This window comes from Schistocerca gregaria, chromosome 6 (assembly GCF_023897955.1).
Source record: "Schistocerca gregaria isolate iqSchGreg1 chromosome 6, iqSchGreg1.2, whole genome shotgun sequence".
NCBI lineage: Eukaryota > Metazoa > Arthropoda > Insecta > Orthoptera > Acrididae > Schistocerca > Schistocerca gregaria.
In genome coordinates this window covers 173,265,332-173,284,160 of record NC_064925.1, presented here as the reverse complement: position 1 = coordinate 173,284,160, position 18,829 = coordinate 173,265,332, and the positions used below count along the sequence as shown (strand labels likewise).

General features: G+C 42.7%; 1 protein-coding gene across 1 annotated transcript in view; it reads left to right on the top strand.

Moving 5' to 3' along the window:
• Positions 1-15,567, top strand: part of LOC126278785 (uncharacterized) — a 268,939-nt gene extending 253,372 nt beyond the window's left edge. Inside the window, exon 21 of the mRNA XM_049979062.1 lies at positions 15,410-15,567. Coding sequence (XP_049835019.1) covers positions 15,410-15,567 — 158 coding nt within the window. The remainder of the gene's footprint in view (positions 1-15,409) is intronic.
• The last annotated feature ends 3,262 nt before the right edge of the window (positions 15,568-18,829 follow it).

Genomic DNA, 18,829 nt, shown 5'->3' with positions numbered 1-18,829 from the left:
ATGGTTCAAAAGTTTTATATAGACAGGCATAATAAAAGACCTTCCTCAAAGTGGATCTCCCCTCCTCCTCCTCTCTCACCCCCCCCCCCCCCCCCTCCCCCCTGTCTCAGGAAGCACAAGTTGAGAGAGTGCAAGCTACATTTCAGCGCAGTTCTCAGAAGACAATTGGTTGTGCACCACACGAACTGCAGGAAGCAAAAATCAGCTGTCGATAAAGTGTTACGTAAGCGGTTATGCCTTTTAGCGTACAAAGTATAAATGGTCCAAGCACTGCAGCAACAGTATGCATTCTCATATTCCACGCTAGCCACCATAGAAACTGACAATGACTGCCGGGAAAAGTGCCTGTTTTCAGATAAGCCCACATTTCACATCTATGAGCCTATTAATTGCCACAACGTTAGGATTTGGTCCTCCGAAAACCCACACAACACATGTGTACACATCTGTGAGAGTCCAAAGCTTAAACTTTGCTGTACTGTAATGCATGATACGGCGATAGGCTTATTTTTCTTCAGACAGAAAACGATAATCGGAAATGATTACCTGGACGTGCTTGAACAGTTCCTGCCACCACAAATCGAAGAGTTGTAGCCGTCCGTCACCTTCCAGCGAGATGGTGCATCCCAAAAATAGAGTTTGAATGTGCAGAGTTAATTAAATGACATATTTCCTCATACACATTTCCCATCGCTTGAGACCTGCGCACTCCTGATGTCATAGCAATAGACTTCCTTTTGTCGGATTACGTCAAGGACCGAGTGTACACAACACGAGTCAATGAGATACCTACGCTTTGTGCATGAAATCATGAAGCAATCACAACTGTTGATGCTGCAGTGCTGCCTCATACATGGGAAGAAGTCGAATATACTGATGTTCTACAAGCGACGAGTGGGACACATACTGAAATTATGACATGGAAAAAAAAAATCTTCGAGAGCCGCTAGACGTTTACAACAAACCACTATGCTCAATCTTCAATAGTTTCCAAGTTACGATTTTTTGAAATGTTAGCGTGACTTATAGGTGCCCTGTATATTTATTAGATCACGGAACAAAATGTTAGTCACCTCTTAAAAGACCATACTCGTACTTTGGATCACTATTGATGGTGTACTTCGGACAGTCGTGTGACTCACCACCGCTGAAGTGAGTCATGGCTGTGGAGTGGTGTGTATATGCCAGTCAGCCACGTGGACCAGTACAGTGAGAAGCAATGATATGGAAATAAGACAGAATGGCAGAAAGGAGCTATTGTTTTTGTGCTTGCCCATGACTACAGAACGTAGATGCCTGACTTGTTAGTGCTTCAACGACTACAAGGAATGGTGTACCAGCCACAGTAATGTAACACACCGTAAGAACAATGCTCGTTAAAAGATGCTAACCGAAACGGACAAGAGACGAGCATCAGCCCTTGTTATTGACAATCGGTTTCAAAATGGCAAAGTCTTTCGTGGCCACTTGTTGAAGAATTACCTGTTGGCTTCCATTTTGGGTTCTTCGGCTGACGTTTGTCTAAGGGCTTATCTGACATTTCGCCAGGACGAGTGGCTGTCATTGTGAAAATTTCACTCACCATTGCTGGTGGTGGACTGGAGTCCAGCTCACGGGCGAAGATTATATGCACCTGGAGCGCCAACATTCGAGGGCTTTTCCCTGGCCATTACCGGTGCGATTCTCCCGTTGCTACCTGTAACGATCTTCTCTACAGCACGGGAATCACTCGTGTCCACCACAGTGAAAACCTGGGACACAACTTGTATGGAAAACCAACACACGTGGATAGATACCTGCACAATCTGTCAAATCACCACCCGAGCCAGGAAAAAGGCGCGAATAATACGCCCATAACGCGAGAAAGACGAATACGTGAGCTACAGCTCTTCAATAGCGAGATGTAACACCTAGAAATAAGTGTCAGAGACTCAAACACTGGGCGAAGTAACATATCAGGAAAGACATATCAGCTACAGTCTTTCTGCCATACATTCCCAGGGTAACGGACAGAATCGGCCGTATGTTGTGCAAACACGGGGTAAAGACGATTTATAAACCGACAGAGAAGACCAAAGAGTGAGTGTCTCAGATCAGCAAAAGGAGAAAAGGGACCCACTTGCAATTTCCGAAATATACCTCATACATGTATAAGCGGAAAAGTTTGTGTTGGAATGACTGGGCGATCAATCAACACCAGGGTCACGAAACATAAGCGGCATTGCAGGTTGTGGCAGGTGTAGAAGTCGGCCGTGTCAGATCACGCGCTGTGTGAGACCGACCACATAGTAAAATTCACCGAGACGGAAGTTATTGCTGTAGAGAAGAGCTATCACACCCGCTTGTTCAGAGAAGCTATAGGAATGCTTAAACACGAGAATAGCTTCAATAAGAAAGAAGAAACTCTCAGGGAGAACGGCTCCTGGATTCCCGCGCTGGATCGAACGACATTGCAAGAGGAGAACCACACCGGAAATGACCGTGGAAAAGTCCTTGCACATTGCTGCGCCAGGACATATTACCTGCGGCCTTGACATAGACTCCAGTCCACCAGCAGCAATGGAAGCTTTGATAATGTCAACCACTCACGCTGGCGAAACGTCAGAAATACCATCAAACAAAAATCGGCCGAAGCCAACAGGCAATTCGCCAGTCGGCGTCAAACTCGACAGAGAATTGCTGGCATCGGCAAATGTAGGTCCATCTCAACCAATATCCGAGTGAACAGTGCAGGGGAAACTGCATGCATCGGACATTTAGTGTCAAGTTCCTCGCAAAGGGCCAATACTGACAGCGCCACATAAACCTGCATGTCTCCAGTGGAGCATCAAAACAGAATTGGACCGTAGCAGACTCCATTGCGACGAATCGTGATTCAGCCTCTTTACAAGTGATACAAGGCGTCCATTGCCTCGGTGGCCCAACGAGGCATTTAAACCGTGGTGTGGGTAAAGTGTAGGTCAAGCTAGGGGTGATTCTTTGATGTTTTTGTTGTATTTTTCGTATCATGTCTTGGGCTCATTCAGATTACCTAGAACATGAATCACAATGTGTACTTCATATTCTCGGTGATAAAGAGCTACCCTTTGTTCTATTATGTTGGTGTATGAGTTCTTAGGGTTTTTCCATAATAAACACAACAGTTACACATAATATACTGTCCGTCACTATTTACAACAGTCTAGCAACGCTGGTGTAACTCTTCGACTACACGACTGTAGGAGTCACGTGTTTTGAGGCAAAGAACTTGTCGAGCCATGTTCGGAGTGCATTTTCGTCTGGAAAGGAAGTTCATTCAAGGTTGTTCGCTAGGTGAAAATCTGAGTGCGCAGGATCAAATGAATAAGGTGGCTGCGGAGTGACTTCCCACACAACTCCTGTGTAGTGTTTTTTGCAGTCTAGCAGAATGAGAGTGGGGGTTATCGTGGAGTAGCATCATGAGAAAACATTTTCTTTCCCGTGTTCTGTCCAGTGGCAAATGTTTCTGGCTGCCTCCGCTCCCGTCACCCCTCTACTAAACTCAAACAGAAGAATGGGTCGGAAATATTCCGATTTCTCCACTTGGGATTCCGTTTTTTAGCGTCCACAGCTCCACTCACTATTTCCAAATGACAAAATGTAAATTCAAATATCAACGGTGAATGTATGGTTCTTGAAGAGGGGCAGCAAGCTTTTCAACAGTTGCAGGGGCAACAGTCTGGATGATTGACTGATCTGGCCTTGTACATCAACCATAACGGCCTTGCTGTGCTGGTACTGCGAACGGCCGAAAGCTATGGGAAACTACAACATAATTTTTCCCAAGGGCACGAAGCTCTGCTGTATGGGTAAATGATGACAACATCCTCTTGGGTAAAATATTTCGGAGGTAACATAGTCCCCCATTCAGATTCCAGGTGGAGACTACTCAAACGGACGTCGTTATCAAGAGAAAGAAGGCGTTCTACGGATCGGAACGTGGAATGTCAGATCCCTTTATCGGGCAGGTAGGTTAGAAAATTTAAAAAGGCAAATGGATAGGTTAGAGTTAGATACAGTGAGAGCTAGTGGCAGGAGGAACAGGACATCTGGTCAGGTGAACACAAGTTCATAAATACTAAATCAAATAAAGGAAAGGCAGGGGTAGGCTTAATAATGGATTAAAAAACAGGATTGCTGGTAAGCTACTATGAACAGCATAGTGAACGCATTATTTTATCCAAGAAAGACATGAAATTCACACCCACCACAGTAGTATAAGTTTCTGTTCCAACTAGCTCCGCAGATGAGGAGGAGAGTCAGGAAGTGTGTTGTGAGTTAATAGAAATTATTCAGATAGTCTGGGGGACTGGAATTCGATAGTAGGAAAAGATGGAGAAGGAAAAGTAATTGGTGAATATGGACTGGGGGAAATGAATGAAAGACGAACCCAACTGGTAGAAATTTGCACACAGCATAATATAATGATTTGGTTAAGGAATCATGAAAAAAGGTTGTATACGCAGACACTCTGGAAGGCATTAGATTTATTATATAATGGTAAGGCAGAGATTTCGGAACCAGGTTTTAAATTGTAAGACATTTCCGGGGACAGATGTGGATTCTCATCACAATATATTGGTTATCAACTGTAAATTAAAACTGAAGAAACTTCAAAATGGCAGGATTATAAATAGATGCGATCTGGATATACAGAAGGAGCCAGAGGTTGTAGAGAGTTTCACAGGGAGCATTAGAGAAGGATTGACAAGAACAGGGGAAAGGAATATAGTGGAAGAAGAATTAGTAGATTTGAGAGATGGAATATTGATGGCAGCACAGGATCAAGAAGGTAGAAAGACGAGGGCTAGTAGAAATCCTTGGGTAACACAAGAGATAAATAATTTAATCGAGGAAACAAGAAAATACAAACACGCAATAAATGAAACAGGCAAATGGGAATAGAAACGTCTAAAAAATGAGATCGATAGGAAGTGCAAAATGGCTAAGCAGGAATCCCTCCCCCCACTCTGTCTTCAGGGCACAAGTGGCCCATCGGAACCATCCGACCGCCGTGTCATCCTCAGTTGAGGGTGATAATAGCAGGGGCTTGTGGTCAGCACACCGCTCTCCCGGTCGATTTGATGGTTTTCTTGGACCAGAGCCACTACTATTCGGTTGAGTAGCTCCTCAGTTGGCATCATGAGGCTGAGTGACCCCGAAAAGCAGGAACAGTTAGAGGACAAATGTAAGAATGTTGTAGCATATATCACTAGGGGCAAGATAGATGCTGCCTACAAGAAAATTAAAGTGATCTTTGGAGAAAAGAGAACCACTTGTATGAATATTAGGAGCTCAGATGGGAAACCAGTTCTAAGAAAAGAAAGGAAAACAGAAAGCTGGAAGGAGTATATAGAGTGTCTATGCAAAGGAGATATACTTGAGGGCAACATTATGGAAGTAGAAGAGAACGTAGATGAATATGAGAAGGAATACATGATACTGTGTGAAGAATCTGACAAAGCGCTGAAATACTGAAGTCTAAACAAGGCTCTGGGAGTAGAAAACATTCCGTTAGAGCTAGTGATAGCCTTGGTAGAGCCACCCATGACAAAACTCTTCCATCTGGTGAGCAAGTTGTATGAGACAGACGAAATACCCTCAGACTTCAAGAAGAATGTAATAATTCCAATTCCAAAGAAAACAGATGCTGAGACGTGTGAAAATTACCAAACTATCAGTTTAATGAGTCACCGCTGCAAAATATTAACACGAATTTTTTAGGGAAGAATGGAAATACTGGTAGAAGCCAACCTCAGGGAAGATCAGTTTGGATTCCGTAGAAATGTAGGATCACACGAAGCAAAATGGACCCTAAGACTTCTCATACAAGATAGGTTAAGGGAAGTTAAACCTATGTTTATAGCATTTGTAAACTTAGAGAAAGCTTGTGACAATATTGACTGGAATACTGTCTTTCAAATTCTAAAGGCGACAGAGGTAAAATACTGGGAGCTTAAGGGCTATTTACAGTTAGTAAATAAACCAAACGGTGGTTGTAAGAGTAAGAGTCGAGGAGCACGAAAGGGAAGTAATGGTTGAGAAGGGATGGAGACAGGGCTGTAGCCTATCGCCGATGTTATTCAATATGTACACTGAGCAAGCAGAAAAGCAAACAAAAGAAAAATTAGAAGTAGGAATTAAAGTCCAGGAAGAAGGAATAAAAACTCTGAGGTTTGTGGATGACATAGTAATCTGTCAGAGACAGCAAAGGACTTGGAAGAGCAGCTGAACGGAATGGACAGTGGCTTGAAAAGAGGATATAAGATGAACATTAACAAGAGTAAATCAAGGATAATGGAATTTAGCCGAAATAAATCTGGTGATGCTGCGGAAGTTAGATTAGGAAACGAGACACTTAAAGTAGTAGGTGAGTTTTGCTATTTGGGAACCAAAATAACTGATGGTCGAAGTACGGAGGACATAAAATGTAGACTGGCAATGGCAAGAAAAGCCTTTCTGAAAACGAGGAATTTGTTAACATCGAGTATAGATTTAAGTAGTAGGAAGTCGTTTCTGAAAGTAATTGTATAAATTGTACTCATGTATGGAAGTGAAACATGGACGATAAACAATTCAAACAAGAAGAGAATAGAAACTTTTGAAATGTGGTACTACAGATGAATGCTGAAAATTAAACTGGTAGATCGCCTAACTAACGACAAGGTAATGAATAGAACTGGAGAGAAGAGAAATTTCTGGTATAACCTAACTAGAAGAAGGGATGTGTCGGTAGGACACATTCTGAAGCATCAAGGGGTCACCAATTTAACGCTGAAGGGGAGAGTGGGGGGTAAAAATCGAAGAGGGAGACCAAGAGATGAATACAGGAAGCAGATTCATAATGATGTAGGTTTCAGTTGTTACTTGGAGATGAAGTGCCTTGCACAGGATAGAACAGCATGAAGAGTTGCATCAAACCAGTCTCTGGACTGAAGCCCACAACACGACCAAGTAGCGAACTAGATGCTTGTGATGATTGCCTCTACAGTCAGCAATATATCAGGAGGCATGTGTAACATATGCTGGTCCTGCAGCCGTACTGGTCAGTTTTTTGATACAAAATCAACCATTATCTGTTTTTAATTGAAAATAATAATACTGATTAGGTATTTGTGGGCAATGTTGTACAGCACTAGAAATAATAGATTAGTGGGACAAAATTGTGTGTATTTTCGACCGTTTGAAGATTACATTAATTGTATCTCTACTATGTTAAACCACATTGTATGTCTTTCGAATTGTCACACGATATTCATTTACATGATCTGTTCTACTTTGATCAGCTGACATTATTACAGATTTTTGCTACAATATTATATACAGGTATTTTTTTGCTCTGTATTGTTACAAAGCTTACCTATAAGGATTTGTTAGTTTACCGCCACACTGAATAATGTACATCGCTATATGAAACAGATAGTTTGAATTAAGCTTAACGCAGGGCTGGCTCGATAACATTTTGTTCACACGAGCGACATACCATTTGGTGTCCCTTCGCCCCCTCGACTACTTTCAACAATATCACTTTTTGCTACTAATTATGATACATCTCATATATATACTTTACCCGTGAGCACCTTTCTCGGCTTGGCGCCCCAAGAAACCACTTGCGTTTCACACTGGATTAATATTTATAGTAAGAGTCGTGAAAGAAGATCCCTGACAGCTGCAATATTGTTGTCAGATTTCAGTTGTGAAGCGCAATCGGCTGCAGGCGAAAACAGTAGCCATCTATAGAGCCACGAAAACACTGAGGCATTGCCACGAAGATGTATACAAAGTCACGTAACGTGATTGGTTGAGGTACTCTCATCGAGCAGCCACGCCACTGCAGCTGTCAGAGATATTCTTTTGCTGTCTCTACTGTTGCTCACGTAGTGTCGTTTCTCGATCCTGTTGTTCCTTGAAAGTCTCCTTTATAAATTGTTTGCGTTTGGTTTTGAACTCGTCCTGACTTGGTTGTAACATTGCTGTTGTTTAGCTTTGGGTGAATTTGTGCATTTCCAACTGCGAGAGAAACCAGATATATCTGCCTACGAGAATACAACATGAATTTGGCCCTATTTTGTAATATTTCTAAAAAAAAAATGTGCAAACTCATTAAATCCTGAATTATGCTATTAATCTCTTTAATTAAATAAAATGGTCCCAGTGTGTTACTGATCTGCCAAATAATGTTGTTCATGAAATGGTCCTGTGCACTGATAATTTTTGTAGAAAACTGATCCTGATACTAAAATATCTAACCTCGTAGTGAAATTGCTTGGAAACGCGGTGCTTGCTGCTCTGTGCGCCAGCTGCAAATTTCTAACTACAACTGATGAGAGCTTAGTGCATTGCTCCAGACAAGTAAACTATTTTATACACATCAGTGAGTGAGACATTCCTTTAAATAGAAAGACTTCGATCTAGGATGTGGACAGTGCTCTTACGTGAAATATTTCTTTAACAAACTGTTTTTAAACCATCTGTTATGTTATTAATTGTATGAAATCCGTGTTGCAACACTCCTTGACATCGACACACGTCAACATCAACACCAAACTTTTACTCCCACAAATGTTCAAATAAATGCCTCTAAGCACTATGGGACTTGACATCTTAAGTCATCAGTCCCCTAGAACTTAGAACTACTTAAACCTAACTAACCTAAGTACATCACACACATCCATGCCCGAGGCAGGAATCGAACCTGCGACCGTAGCAATCCTGCGGTTCCGGACTGCAGCGCCTAGAACCGCGCGGCCACCGCAGCCGGCCCCACAAATGATTAAGGAATGTGAAAAATTCTTTACAGTGAAAATTACTCAATCCTTAATGCTAAATCTAAAGTCCTCTGTTGTGGATGTCTCGTTCAACAACGATTCTTACTACTAGCGACTGCAGTGTCAATAAATAAAAATATTGCCCCCTTTCCTCTTCATCTTCTTTTCCAACCTCATTTTATTCTAAATCACTAAAAGAATTTTTCTCCTCTGTTTCACAATATACAAACACAAATAATTTTACTTAAACACAGAAGCACTTAACTTATACGCCTACATTGCCTCTAGTCCTCTGCTCGGCGTCTATCTCGTAGTTGGGAGCTCCAATGTTAGGCGCGTAATGGGGCCCCTTAGGGATACGGCGGCTAAGGAGGGGAAGAAATCCAGTGTGCACTCCGTGTGCATTCCGGGAGGAGTCATTCCTGATGTGGAAAGGGTCCTTCCGGATGCCATGAAGAGCACAGGGTGCAACAAGCTGCAGGTGGTGGCACATGTCGGCACTAATGACGTGTGTCGCTTTGGATCTGAGGTAATTCTCTCTGGATTCCAGCGGCTATCTAATTTGGTGAAGGCTGCCGGTCTTGCTTACGAGATGAAGGCAGAGCTCACCATCTGCAGCATCGTTGACAGAACCGACTGCGGACCTTTGGGGCAGAGCCGGGTGGAGGGTCTGAATCAGAGGCTCAGACGGTTTTGCGACCGTATTGGCTGCAGATTCCTTGACTTGCGCCATAGGGTGGTGGGGTTTCGGGTTCCGCTGAATAGGTCAGGAGTTCACTACACTCAGCTGGCGGCTACACGGGTAGCGGAGGCTGTGTGGCGTGGACTGGGCGGTTTTTTAGGTTAGAAGGCCTCGGGAAAGTGCGGGATGGGCTGCAATGTCAAAGGGTGCTTGGCAATTACAGGACGTGCTTGGATCAAGGAACAGTCGGAATTATAGTTGTAAATTGTTGTAGTTGCGCTGGAAAAGTCCCTGAGCTTCAAGCGCTAATAGAAAGCACAGAAGCTGATATCGTTATAGGTACAGAAAGCTGGCTAAAGCCTGAAATAAGTTCTGCAGAAATTTTTACGAAGTCTCAGACGGTGTTCAGGAAAGATAGATTAGGCAGAATTGGTTGTGGAGTGTTTGTGTCTGTCAGTAGTGGTTTATCTTGTAGTGAATTCGAAGTAGATACTCCGGGCGAATTGGTATGGGTGGAGGTTATACTTAACAGCCAAATTAAGTTAATAATTGGCTCCTTCTACCGACCCCCAGACTCCGATGATACAGTTGCGGAACAGTTCAGAGAAAGTTTGAGTCTCGTAACAAATAAATACCCCACTCATACAGTTATAGTTGGTGGGGACTTCAACCTACCCTCGGTATGTTGGCAAAAATACTTGTTCAAAACCGGTGGTAGGCAGAAAACGTCTTCCGAGATTGTCCTAAATGCTTTCTCCGAAAATTATTTCGAGCAGCTAGTTCACGAACCCACGCGAATTGTAAATGGTTGCGAAAACACACTTGACCTCTTAGCCACAAACAATCCAGAGCTGATAGAGAGCATCATGACTGATACAGGGATTAGTGATCACAAGGTCATTGTAGCTAGGCTCAATACCATTTCTTCCAAATCCATCAGAAACAAACGCAAAATAATTTTATTTAAAAAAGCGGATAAAGTGCCACTAGAAGCCTTTCTAAAAGACAACTTCCATTCCTTCCGAACTGACTATGCGAATGTAGACAAGATGTGACTCTAATTCAATGATATAGTAGCAACAGCAATTGAGATATTCATACCTCATAAATTGGTAAGAGATGGAACGGATCCCCCGTGGTACACAAAAAAGGTCCGAACGCTGTTGCAGAGGCAACGGAAAAAGCATGCGAAGTTCAGAAGAACGCGAAATCCCGAAGATGGGCTAAAATTTACAGACGCGCGAAATTTGGCACGTACTTCGATGCGAGATGCCTTTAATAGGTTCCACAACGAAACATTGACTCGAAATTTGGTAGAAAATCCGAAGAAATTCTGGTCGTATGTAAAGTACACAAGCGGCAAGACGCAGTCAATACCTTCGCTGCGCAGTGCCGATGGTACTGTTACCGACGACTGTGCCGCTATAGCGGAGTTATTGAACGCAGTTTTCCGAAATTCCTTCACCAGGGAAGACGAATGGAATATTCCAGAATTTGACACACGAACAGCTGCTAGCATGAGTTTCTTAGAAGTTGATACCTTAGGGGTTGTGAAGCAACTCAAATCGCTTGATACGGGCAAGTCTTCAGGTCCAGATTGTATACCGATTAGGTTCCTTTCAGATTACGCTGATACTATAGCTCCCTACTTAGCACTCATATACAACCGCTCGCTCACCGATAGATCTGTACCTACAGATTGGAAAATTGCGCAGGTCGCACCAGTGTTCAAGAAGGGTAGTAGGAGTAATCCATTTAACTACATACCTATATCATTGACGTCGGTTTTCAGTAGGGTTTTGGAGCATATACTGTATTCAAACATTATGAACCACCTCGAAGGGAACGATCTATTGACACGTAATCAGCATGGCTTCAGAAAACATCGCTCTTGTGCAACGCAGTTAGCTCTTTATTCGCACGAAGTAATGGCCGCTATCGACAGGGGATCTCAAGTTGATTCCGTATTTCTAGATTTCCTGAAAGCTTTTGACACCGTTCCTCATAAGCGACTTCTAATCAAGCTGCGGAGCTATGGGGTATCGTCTCAGTTGTGCGACTGGATTCGTGATTTCTTGTCAGGAAGGTCACAGTTCGTAGTAATAGACGGCAAATCATCGAGTAAAACTGAAGTGATATCAGGTGTTCCCCAGGGAAGCGTCCTGGGACCTCTGCTGTTCCTGATGTGTGTAAATGACCTGGGTGACAATCTGAGCAGTTCTCTTAGACTGTTCGCAGATGATGCTGTAATTTACCGTCTAGTAACGTCATCCGAAGACCAGTATCAGTTGCAAAGCGATTTAGAAAAGATTGCTGTATGGTGCGTCAGGTGGCAGTTGACGCTAAATAACGAAAAGTGTGAGATGATGCACATGAGTTCCAAAAGAAATCCGTTGGAATTCGATTACTCGATAAATAGTACAATTCTCAAGGCTGTCAATTCAACAAGTACCTGGGTGTTAAAATTACGAACAACTTCAGCTGGAAGGACCACATAGATAATATTGTCGGGAAGGCGAGCCAAAGGTTGCGTTTCATTGGCAGGACACTTAGAAGATGCAACAAGTCCACTAAAGAGACAGCTTACACTACACTCGTTCGTCCTCTGTTAGAATATTGCTGCGCGGTGTGGGATCCTTACCAGGTAGGATTGACGGAGGACATCGAAAGGGTGCAAAAAAGGGCATCTCGTTTTGTATTATCACATTATAAGGGAGAGAGTGTGGCAGATATGATAGGTGAGTTGGGATGGAAGTCATTACAGCATAGACGTTTTTCGTCGCGGCGAGACCTTTTTACGAAATTTCAGTCACCAACTTTCTCTTCCGAATGCGAAAATATTTTGTTGAGCCCAACCTACATAGGTAGGAATGATCATCAAAATAAAATAAGAGAAATCAGAGCTCGAAGAGAAAGGTTTAGGTGTTCGTTTTTCCCGCTCGCTGTTCGGTAGTGGAATAGTAGAGAGATAGTATGATTGTGGTTCGATGAACCCTCTGCCAAGTACTTAAATGTGAATTGCAGAGTAGTCATGTAGATGTAGATGTAGATGTATCTCACTATTCCCTCACGGTAGAACACCCGCTCTACTCGCTGCACATGTTCCAGCGACACAGCTAGACTGACCAAAGACTGCTCGTGAATAATAAGCGATTCCAAATTGTCAATTAGCGTTTGAGACAACCATAGTACTTACACAGTCCATAAATGCAAATAACAAACTCCCGATAGACCTGTTTCAATCTTCCTTTCAAAAATTTTTGAGTTCAGCAAGTGTGTTTTTAAAGTAGGTGCATCTTAAATGTTTCAACCCATTTATCTAAAGTTTTGGTGTGTGGTTTAATGTTGAACCCATTAAGAGATGCATGTGTGCTCATTGTCTCCCGCTGTTAAGTTTGCATATTGTATCGGTAAGCAAGAGCACCACCAGATCAAGCTTTCCCAACTGGGAAAGGGCACACAACTACTGTGTTGCGAAATTTTATTCTGTCCAGAGGCTTAAACCTTATAATTTCGTAATACAGCGCAGTTTACTTTTTAATGTGAGCAACAACAGTTTGTAATCAATCTCGATACAGATTGTGTAAGTTAGTACCTGCAACAGTGGGCAGTTGTCAGCTATGCTTGCCGGTAATTGGAGCAACTCTAAAAAATTGGAAGAATGGTCACCTTGCTCTTTTCACTTAATGAAAGCAACAGTAAGAGCACCTTGGTCAAGTGGCCAGTTTCACTGTGAACACGATCTAAGTAGGTAGGGGTCCAGAAATACTGTTTCAGTTTTATGGTGAAAAGATATTTTTATTCGTATATGGCAAGCTAGTGTTTAAATCAGGCAAATAAAATTTTACTTGTTATTACCCTACCATTTTGTATTGACGTAAATAATGTGTTTGAAACACACACATCAAAAAAGGTTTGCATCACCCCGGTTCCCAGAACTCCTGAAGATAGATTTTGACTGTGGATATTGTGCCACAACACAGTCTCTTTAACTGTTCAGAGATGTCACTAAACCCGTCCAAAGATGTAAACAACCATGCATGAGCAGCACCTATTAGACGGAGGGGGTCCGACAGCCGATCAGTTCCAGTCATTCCACCAGGTAGGAAGTACACAGCTCATGTTGTCTATAGTTCAACCTTGCCTACACGGTCAATACCGCGGTTCGATCGCGTCCGCGTTGTTAGTATGTGCCAGGAAGGGCTTTCAGCAAGGGAAGTGTCCAGGCGTCTCGCAGAGAACCAAAGCGATATTATTCGGCCATGGAGGAGATACAGAGAGACAGGAACTGTAGATGATATGCCTCGATCAAGCCCCCCAAGGGCTACTACTGCAGTGGATGACCTCTACTTACAGATTATGGCTCGGAGGAATCCTGACAACAACGCCACCATTTTGAATAATGCTCTTCGTGCAGCCACAGGACATCGTGTTACGACTCAAACTGCGCGCAATAGGCTGTATGATGCGCAACTTCACTTCCGACGTCCTTGGCGAGGTCCATTTTGAAACCACGACACCTTGCAGTGCGATAGAGGTGGGCCCAACAACATTCCGAATGGACCACTCAGGATTGGCGTCATGTTCTCTTCACCGATGAGTGTCGCATATGCCTTCAATCAGACAATCGTCGGAGACGTATTTGGAGGCAACCTGGTCAGGCTGAACGCCTTAGACACTCTGTCCAACGAGTGCGGCAATGTTTTCGGGTGGCATCACGTGGGACCGACATACGCTGTTGGTGATCAAGGAAGGCGCCGTGATGGATATACAATACGTGAATTCCATCCTCCGATCTCTATTCCGATTTTCTGTACAGGTTCCGGAACTTTCGGAACCGAGGTGATGCAAAACTTTTTTTGATATGTGTAATACGGTCAAACATAACTGAGTAGGGCATAGCAGTTCTTCAGTGCTACGGGTCCCGCACAGCCTTGGTGTATGTTTCCTCATTTCTTAAGACGCAGAATGAAGCTTTCGCTACGGAGAACAGGAAAAGAACCCATGTGGTTACAAATACCTCAAAGTACAGGACAGTACTGCACACGCAGAGACCAAGCTATGAGGGTGTCGATGGCTAAAAGGAAATCAGCAACTCATTTCCTATACAGTTAGTGCATAATAAGTCAGTGAACAACTCGAAAGAAAGAAAATGTTCATTATAAGCGGAAATAAGTTGTGTTTATTCATACATAATAAAATTTCAGTTTCTCACACTTAAATAGCTCACAAATTGTTAAAACTTAGTTGATTTCATTGAATTGAGGAAAATAACTGAACGAGCTGGGCAACGAAAAATGGCAACAAGCATGCTTTTAAATCTTCGAAATTACTTAACGTAAGTCACAGATATAATCATTAAATTGCAATCTCAACAGCCCTTCTCAACGTAATGATTCTGCATTTAAGATTAGCGAAAATTAAGATAAAACCAACTAAATTCTCAGAGCGATGACTCTAGGATATGGAACGTCATTGGTAAAGATTTATCGTCCTCCGAACGTACGTGCTAGGCAGTGATGATTTTGCGGTGATGAAGTTCACGTACAATGTTATATTTAACGTTGATGTGCCTCAACCGACGTTGTTCCCGTTTCTTCAGTAACCGTACACAGGACTGATTACGCCTCGAATATACGAATTGGTAGCTGGAGTGGAATTCGAATATTTTCCAGAAAGTATTTCAGACAGAGTAAATCAGCAGCAATTGCCGCTAAGCAACACTGGTCTGTTTCTTTGTTGTCCAACAGACGATGTTTCCAAAAAATTGTAACAGGTAACGAGAGGTAGATCTTGCGTCTTTCTTTTTGTCACAGTTTGTATCAGCAGAAGCCAGAAGAACTTCTTGATCATTTTCGATAACCTAGTTTTATATTTATGGTTCCTTTGACATATCTCAAGATCCTATTCTAGGATCTCCAGATTCTTACACATATTCTAGGATCTGTTTTGGTATCTGCTCAAGAAGTAGACCACAGCACAAAATCTGGTCTTATTGCTGTCATTGCGTACATCAAAAATCCAGTCAGCTCTCTGCATAGCTTATCGACCTTTTTTCCTTCCTTGATTTCCAGATTAACGTCCACAGGTGCCTCTTGACCCGGTAGAAATCTTGCATATTGAATCGCTGTAGCTCTCTTCAGATATGACGTTTGGTTCAAATACATTTCTCCTTTGTTCCTTGAAATCTAGATTCCCAAGTATGATCGTAGTTCTCCCAATTCCCTTATTTTAAACTTCTGCTTCAACTTAAATTTCATCTGTTCGCCGGCCGAAGTGGCCGAGCGGTTCTAGGCGCTACAGTCCGGAACAGCGCGACCGCTACGGTCACAGATTCGAATCCTGCCTCGGGCATGGATGTGTGTGATGTCCTTAGGCTAGTTACGTTTAAGTAGTTCTAAGTTCTAGGGGACATATGACCTCAAATGTTAAGTCCCATACTGCTCAGAGCCATTCGAACCATTTTTTTTCCCATCTGTTCGTTTCCTCTCTATTATTTCCTGTCATCAGAATTTCATCATTATAGGGCTCAATGTAAATGAAAAGTTCCTTTAAAATCATATAGAAAGGCATGTACCGGCTTCTGACTGAGTGAATCTTACAGAGATAAGACATGTGTGATTAGAATTATTCCATGATAGTGGTTGGTTGGTTGGTTGTTTCGGGAAGGAGACCAGACATCGTGGTCATCGGTCTCATCGGAGTAGGGAAGGATTGGGAAGGAAGTCGGCCGTGCCCTTTCAGAGGAACCACCCCGGCATTTGCCTGGAGTGATTTAGGGAAATCACGGAAAACCTAAATCAGGATGGCCGGACACGGGATTGAACCGTCGTCCTCCCGAATGCGAGTCCAGTGTCTAACCACTGCGCCACCTCGCTCGGTTCCATGATAGTGGTGCTTGCTTTAAACTGTGTAAAGATCTCTGTAACCTGCGAACTAAACCAAGTGTGTCCTCTAGTTCTTCAGGAAAACTCATTCCTTCAGGAATAACCATGTATATTTCCTCCTTGTGTAATCTATTAAGAAAAGCGTTGCGGACATCAAATTGCTCCAGAACCATTCCTTGTTGGATTGCAATAACTAGCATTATTCCAAGAATTGCAAGTCGAGCCACTGCTGCATATGTTCCCTCGTAGTCAAATCCTTTCTGTGAACATCCATTTGCCACAAGTGTAACCTTGTGTCTTACGACATTTCCATCCTTGTCCTTGTACAATCTGGACACCCTCTTGCTGCACATGGACTTTCTTCCAGGGGGTAATTTAACAAAGATCCAGATCTTGTTTTCCTTTATACAGTCAGTTTCGTGTAGTATAGCTTTATATCAGTATTCCTAATCTTGACGACTTTCAGTTTATTTGTAGCTTTTTGGTAGCTCATCGACAAATGGTTCAGCATTAAGTGCAAGAAAAGCATAGTCTTCCAGGTACTTAGGAGCCTTCTTCTTCCTGGTAGAACCTCGAACGGCTTACTTTTCTATTCCTGCTTCATCACTGGTTAGTTCTGGTATGGGAATTCTTTCATTTGTTTAACATTTTCTTCGGTGAATTCTTCTTCTTTATTGTCTTTGTGTTCCTTCTCAGATTATTTCTGTACAGGTTCCAGAAACCAGTCTTCAATCGGTATACTTTTAGTGTCAAATCCACGTTCGTAGAAAACAATGTACCTTCCTGTGACTATTTCTCCTTCCTCTGGGCACCACATTCTGCAGCTATTAGGACAGTAGCCAGCGAAGCAGCACTTCAAGGAATTGCTGACACACTTCTCTGTTCTCAATTCCTTTGGTACCAATAAATAAGCAATACATCTAAATACTCTCAGCTTACTCAAGTTAGGTTTCTCTTGTACCACAAAGCTACAGGAACATTCCCTTCCAAAGCCACAGTAGGACGTCTCTGAAGTGGGTATACGGCAGTACGAACAGCTTCTAAATTGCCCCAACTCGTTCGACATGTATTCACGACAACTGTCACAGAGCAATCTGCTGATCTTCAAACTGGCATGAGCTGTAGCCATGGCGCAAAACAGCTTCAGGTAGCGAGCTACCTCGGACTTCGATTCCAGTTCATTGGCCACAGTGAAATGTGCAAAGTCGTCGACAAACGTGGGCACGTACTTATTTCCGTGGGACGATTCCAGTGAGATTGCCCCATACAGTCACTCTGGATCAAATCAAGAGATTCGGAGAGCACTGATGACCTCGATGTTGAGGGCCCATAACATCCAAACACACTCCAAAGAGGTCCGTGTGGCACATTCCCAGTGCTATTCTACGGCATTTGTGATTGTTTTCGTTTGACACAAACAGAGCATCGTTCTACGGGGATTGTTGAAGTGTCCAGTTCCATACCATTAACTTGTGAGTGGAGGCTTTTAATGCTATCATACCTCAAATGGCTTAATCTGCTATGCCACTGTTTCACATCAATTTGAGTTGAAGCAGCTGGTAAGGCTTTACGTTGTAAAAAAATTAAAACCTATAGCTGAGAGGATGTCAAATCAAACACTTTCAGCCGTCTAATTTCCAAACTTATTTTATTTGGCTACTAGTTTTGGCGATTTACTACGCCATCTTCAGGCACTTGACCGACGTGTAGGAAGATTCCACTTTGGTTCTGCACAAAACAGGGCCCAGCATTCGAAAACTGGTACCTGTAGATTCAGCTTGCTATAGCGACCACTTCAACCTTCATATGCAGGCTGATAGGTATTTGATTTTACATCCTATAGCGAACAGCCTAGTCCCGCAACCATCTCTGAAAATATGTACGTACAGAGATAGCAGTGGCAATAGTTTCTTCTCCTTTTCAAATTAATTATTGAGTTTTTCCAAACGTGATACGAAAAAAATTCATTTCCAATTTTATATCTGATAGCAAATTATAATTAAGATCAGATACTGATCTTTAATCGTTAACTGAATTTCATTTCCTTTAGCTTTAATTCCTCCTTTTACTTTAGCCTCAAGAAAGATGCCTGACTTAGCTGTTTTAACTTGAATTGGTTGTTCTAGTGTCTTTAAATTAGTTGCAAGTGTCTTGCGTTAATCAAGTATTCCATTACTTCAGAGTCCAAGAGCCAATTTATGTTTTTCGCTGATTGATCTTCACTTGACACTGCAAAACAAAAACCATCTTCCTCTTTGACGTTAGCCACGATCACTGAGTTACTGGTTCCTGAGTTCTTGTTTGATAATTTAACTCCGCAAATAGCACTTTGTGACTACGCTTTCGACGACGATGACAAGTAAAGCTGAATGAATTCCCCAAAGTTCCTTGCTGATTTCTTGTTTCACTGACGTCTGACGAACCAATTCTTTCCCCCCGAGGACTCCCTTCCGCGTCGACTCTTCATCCAGTAG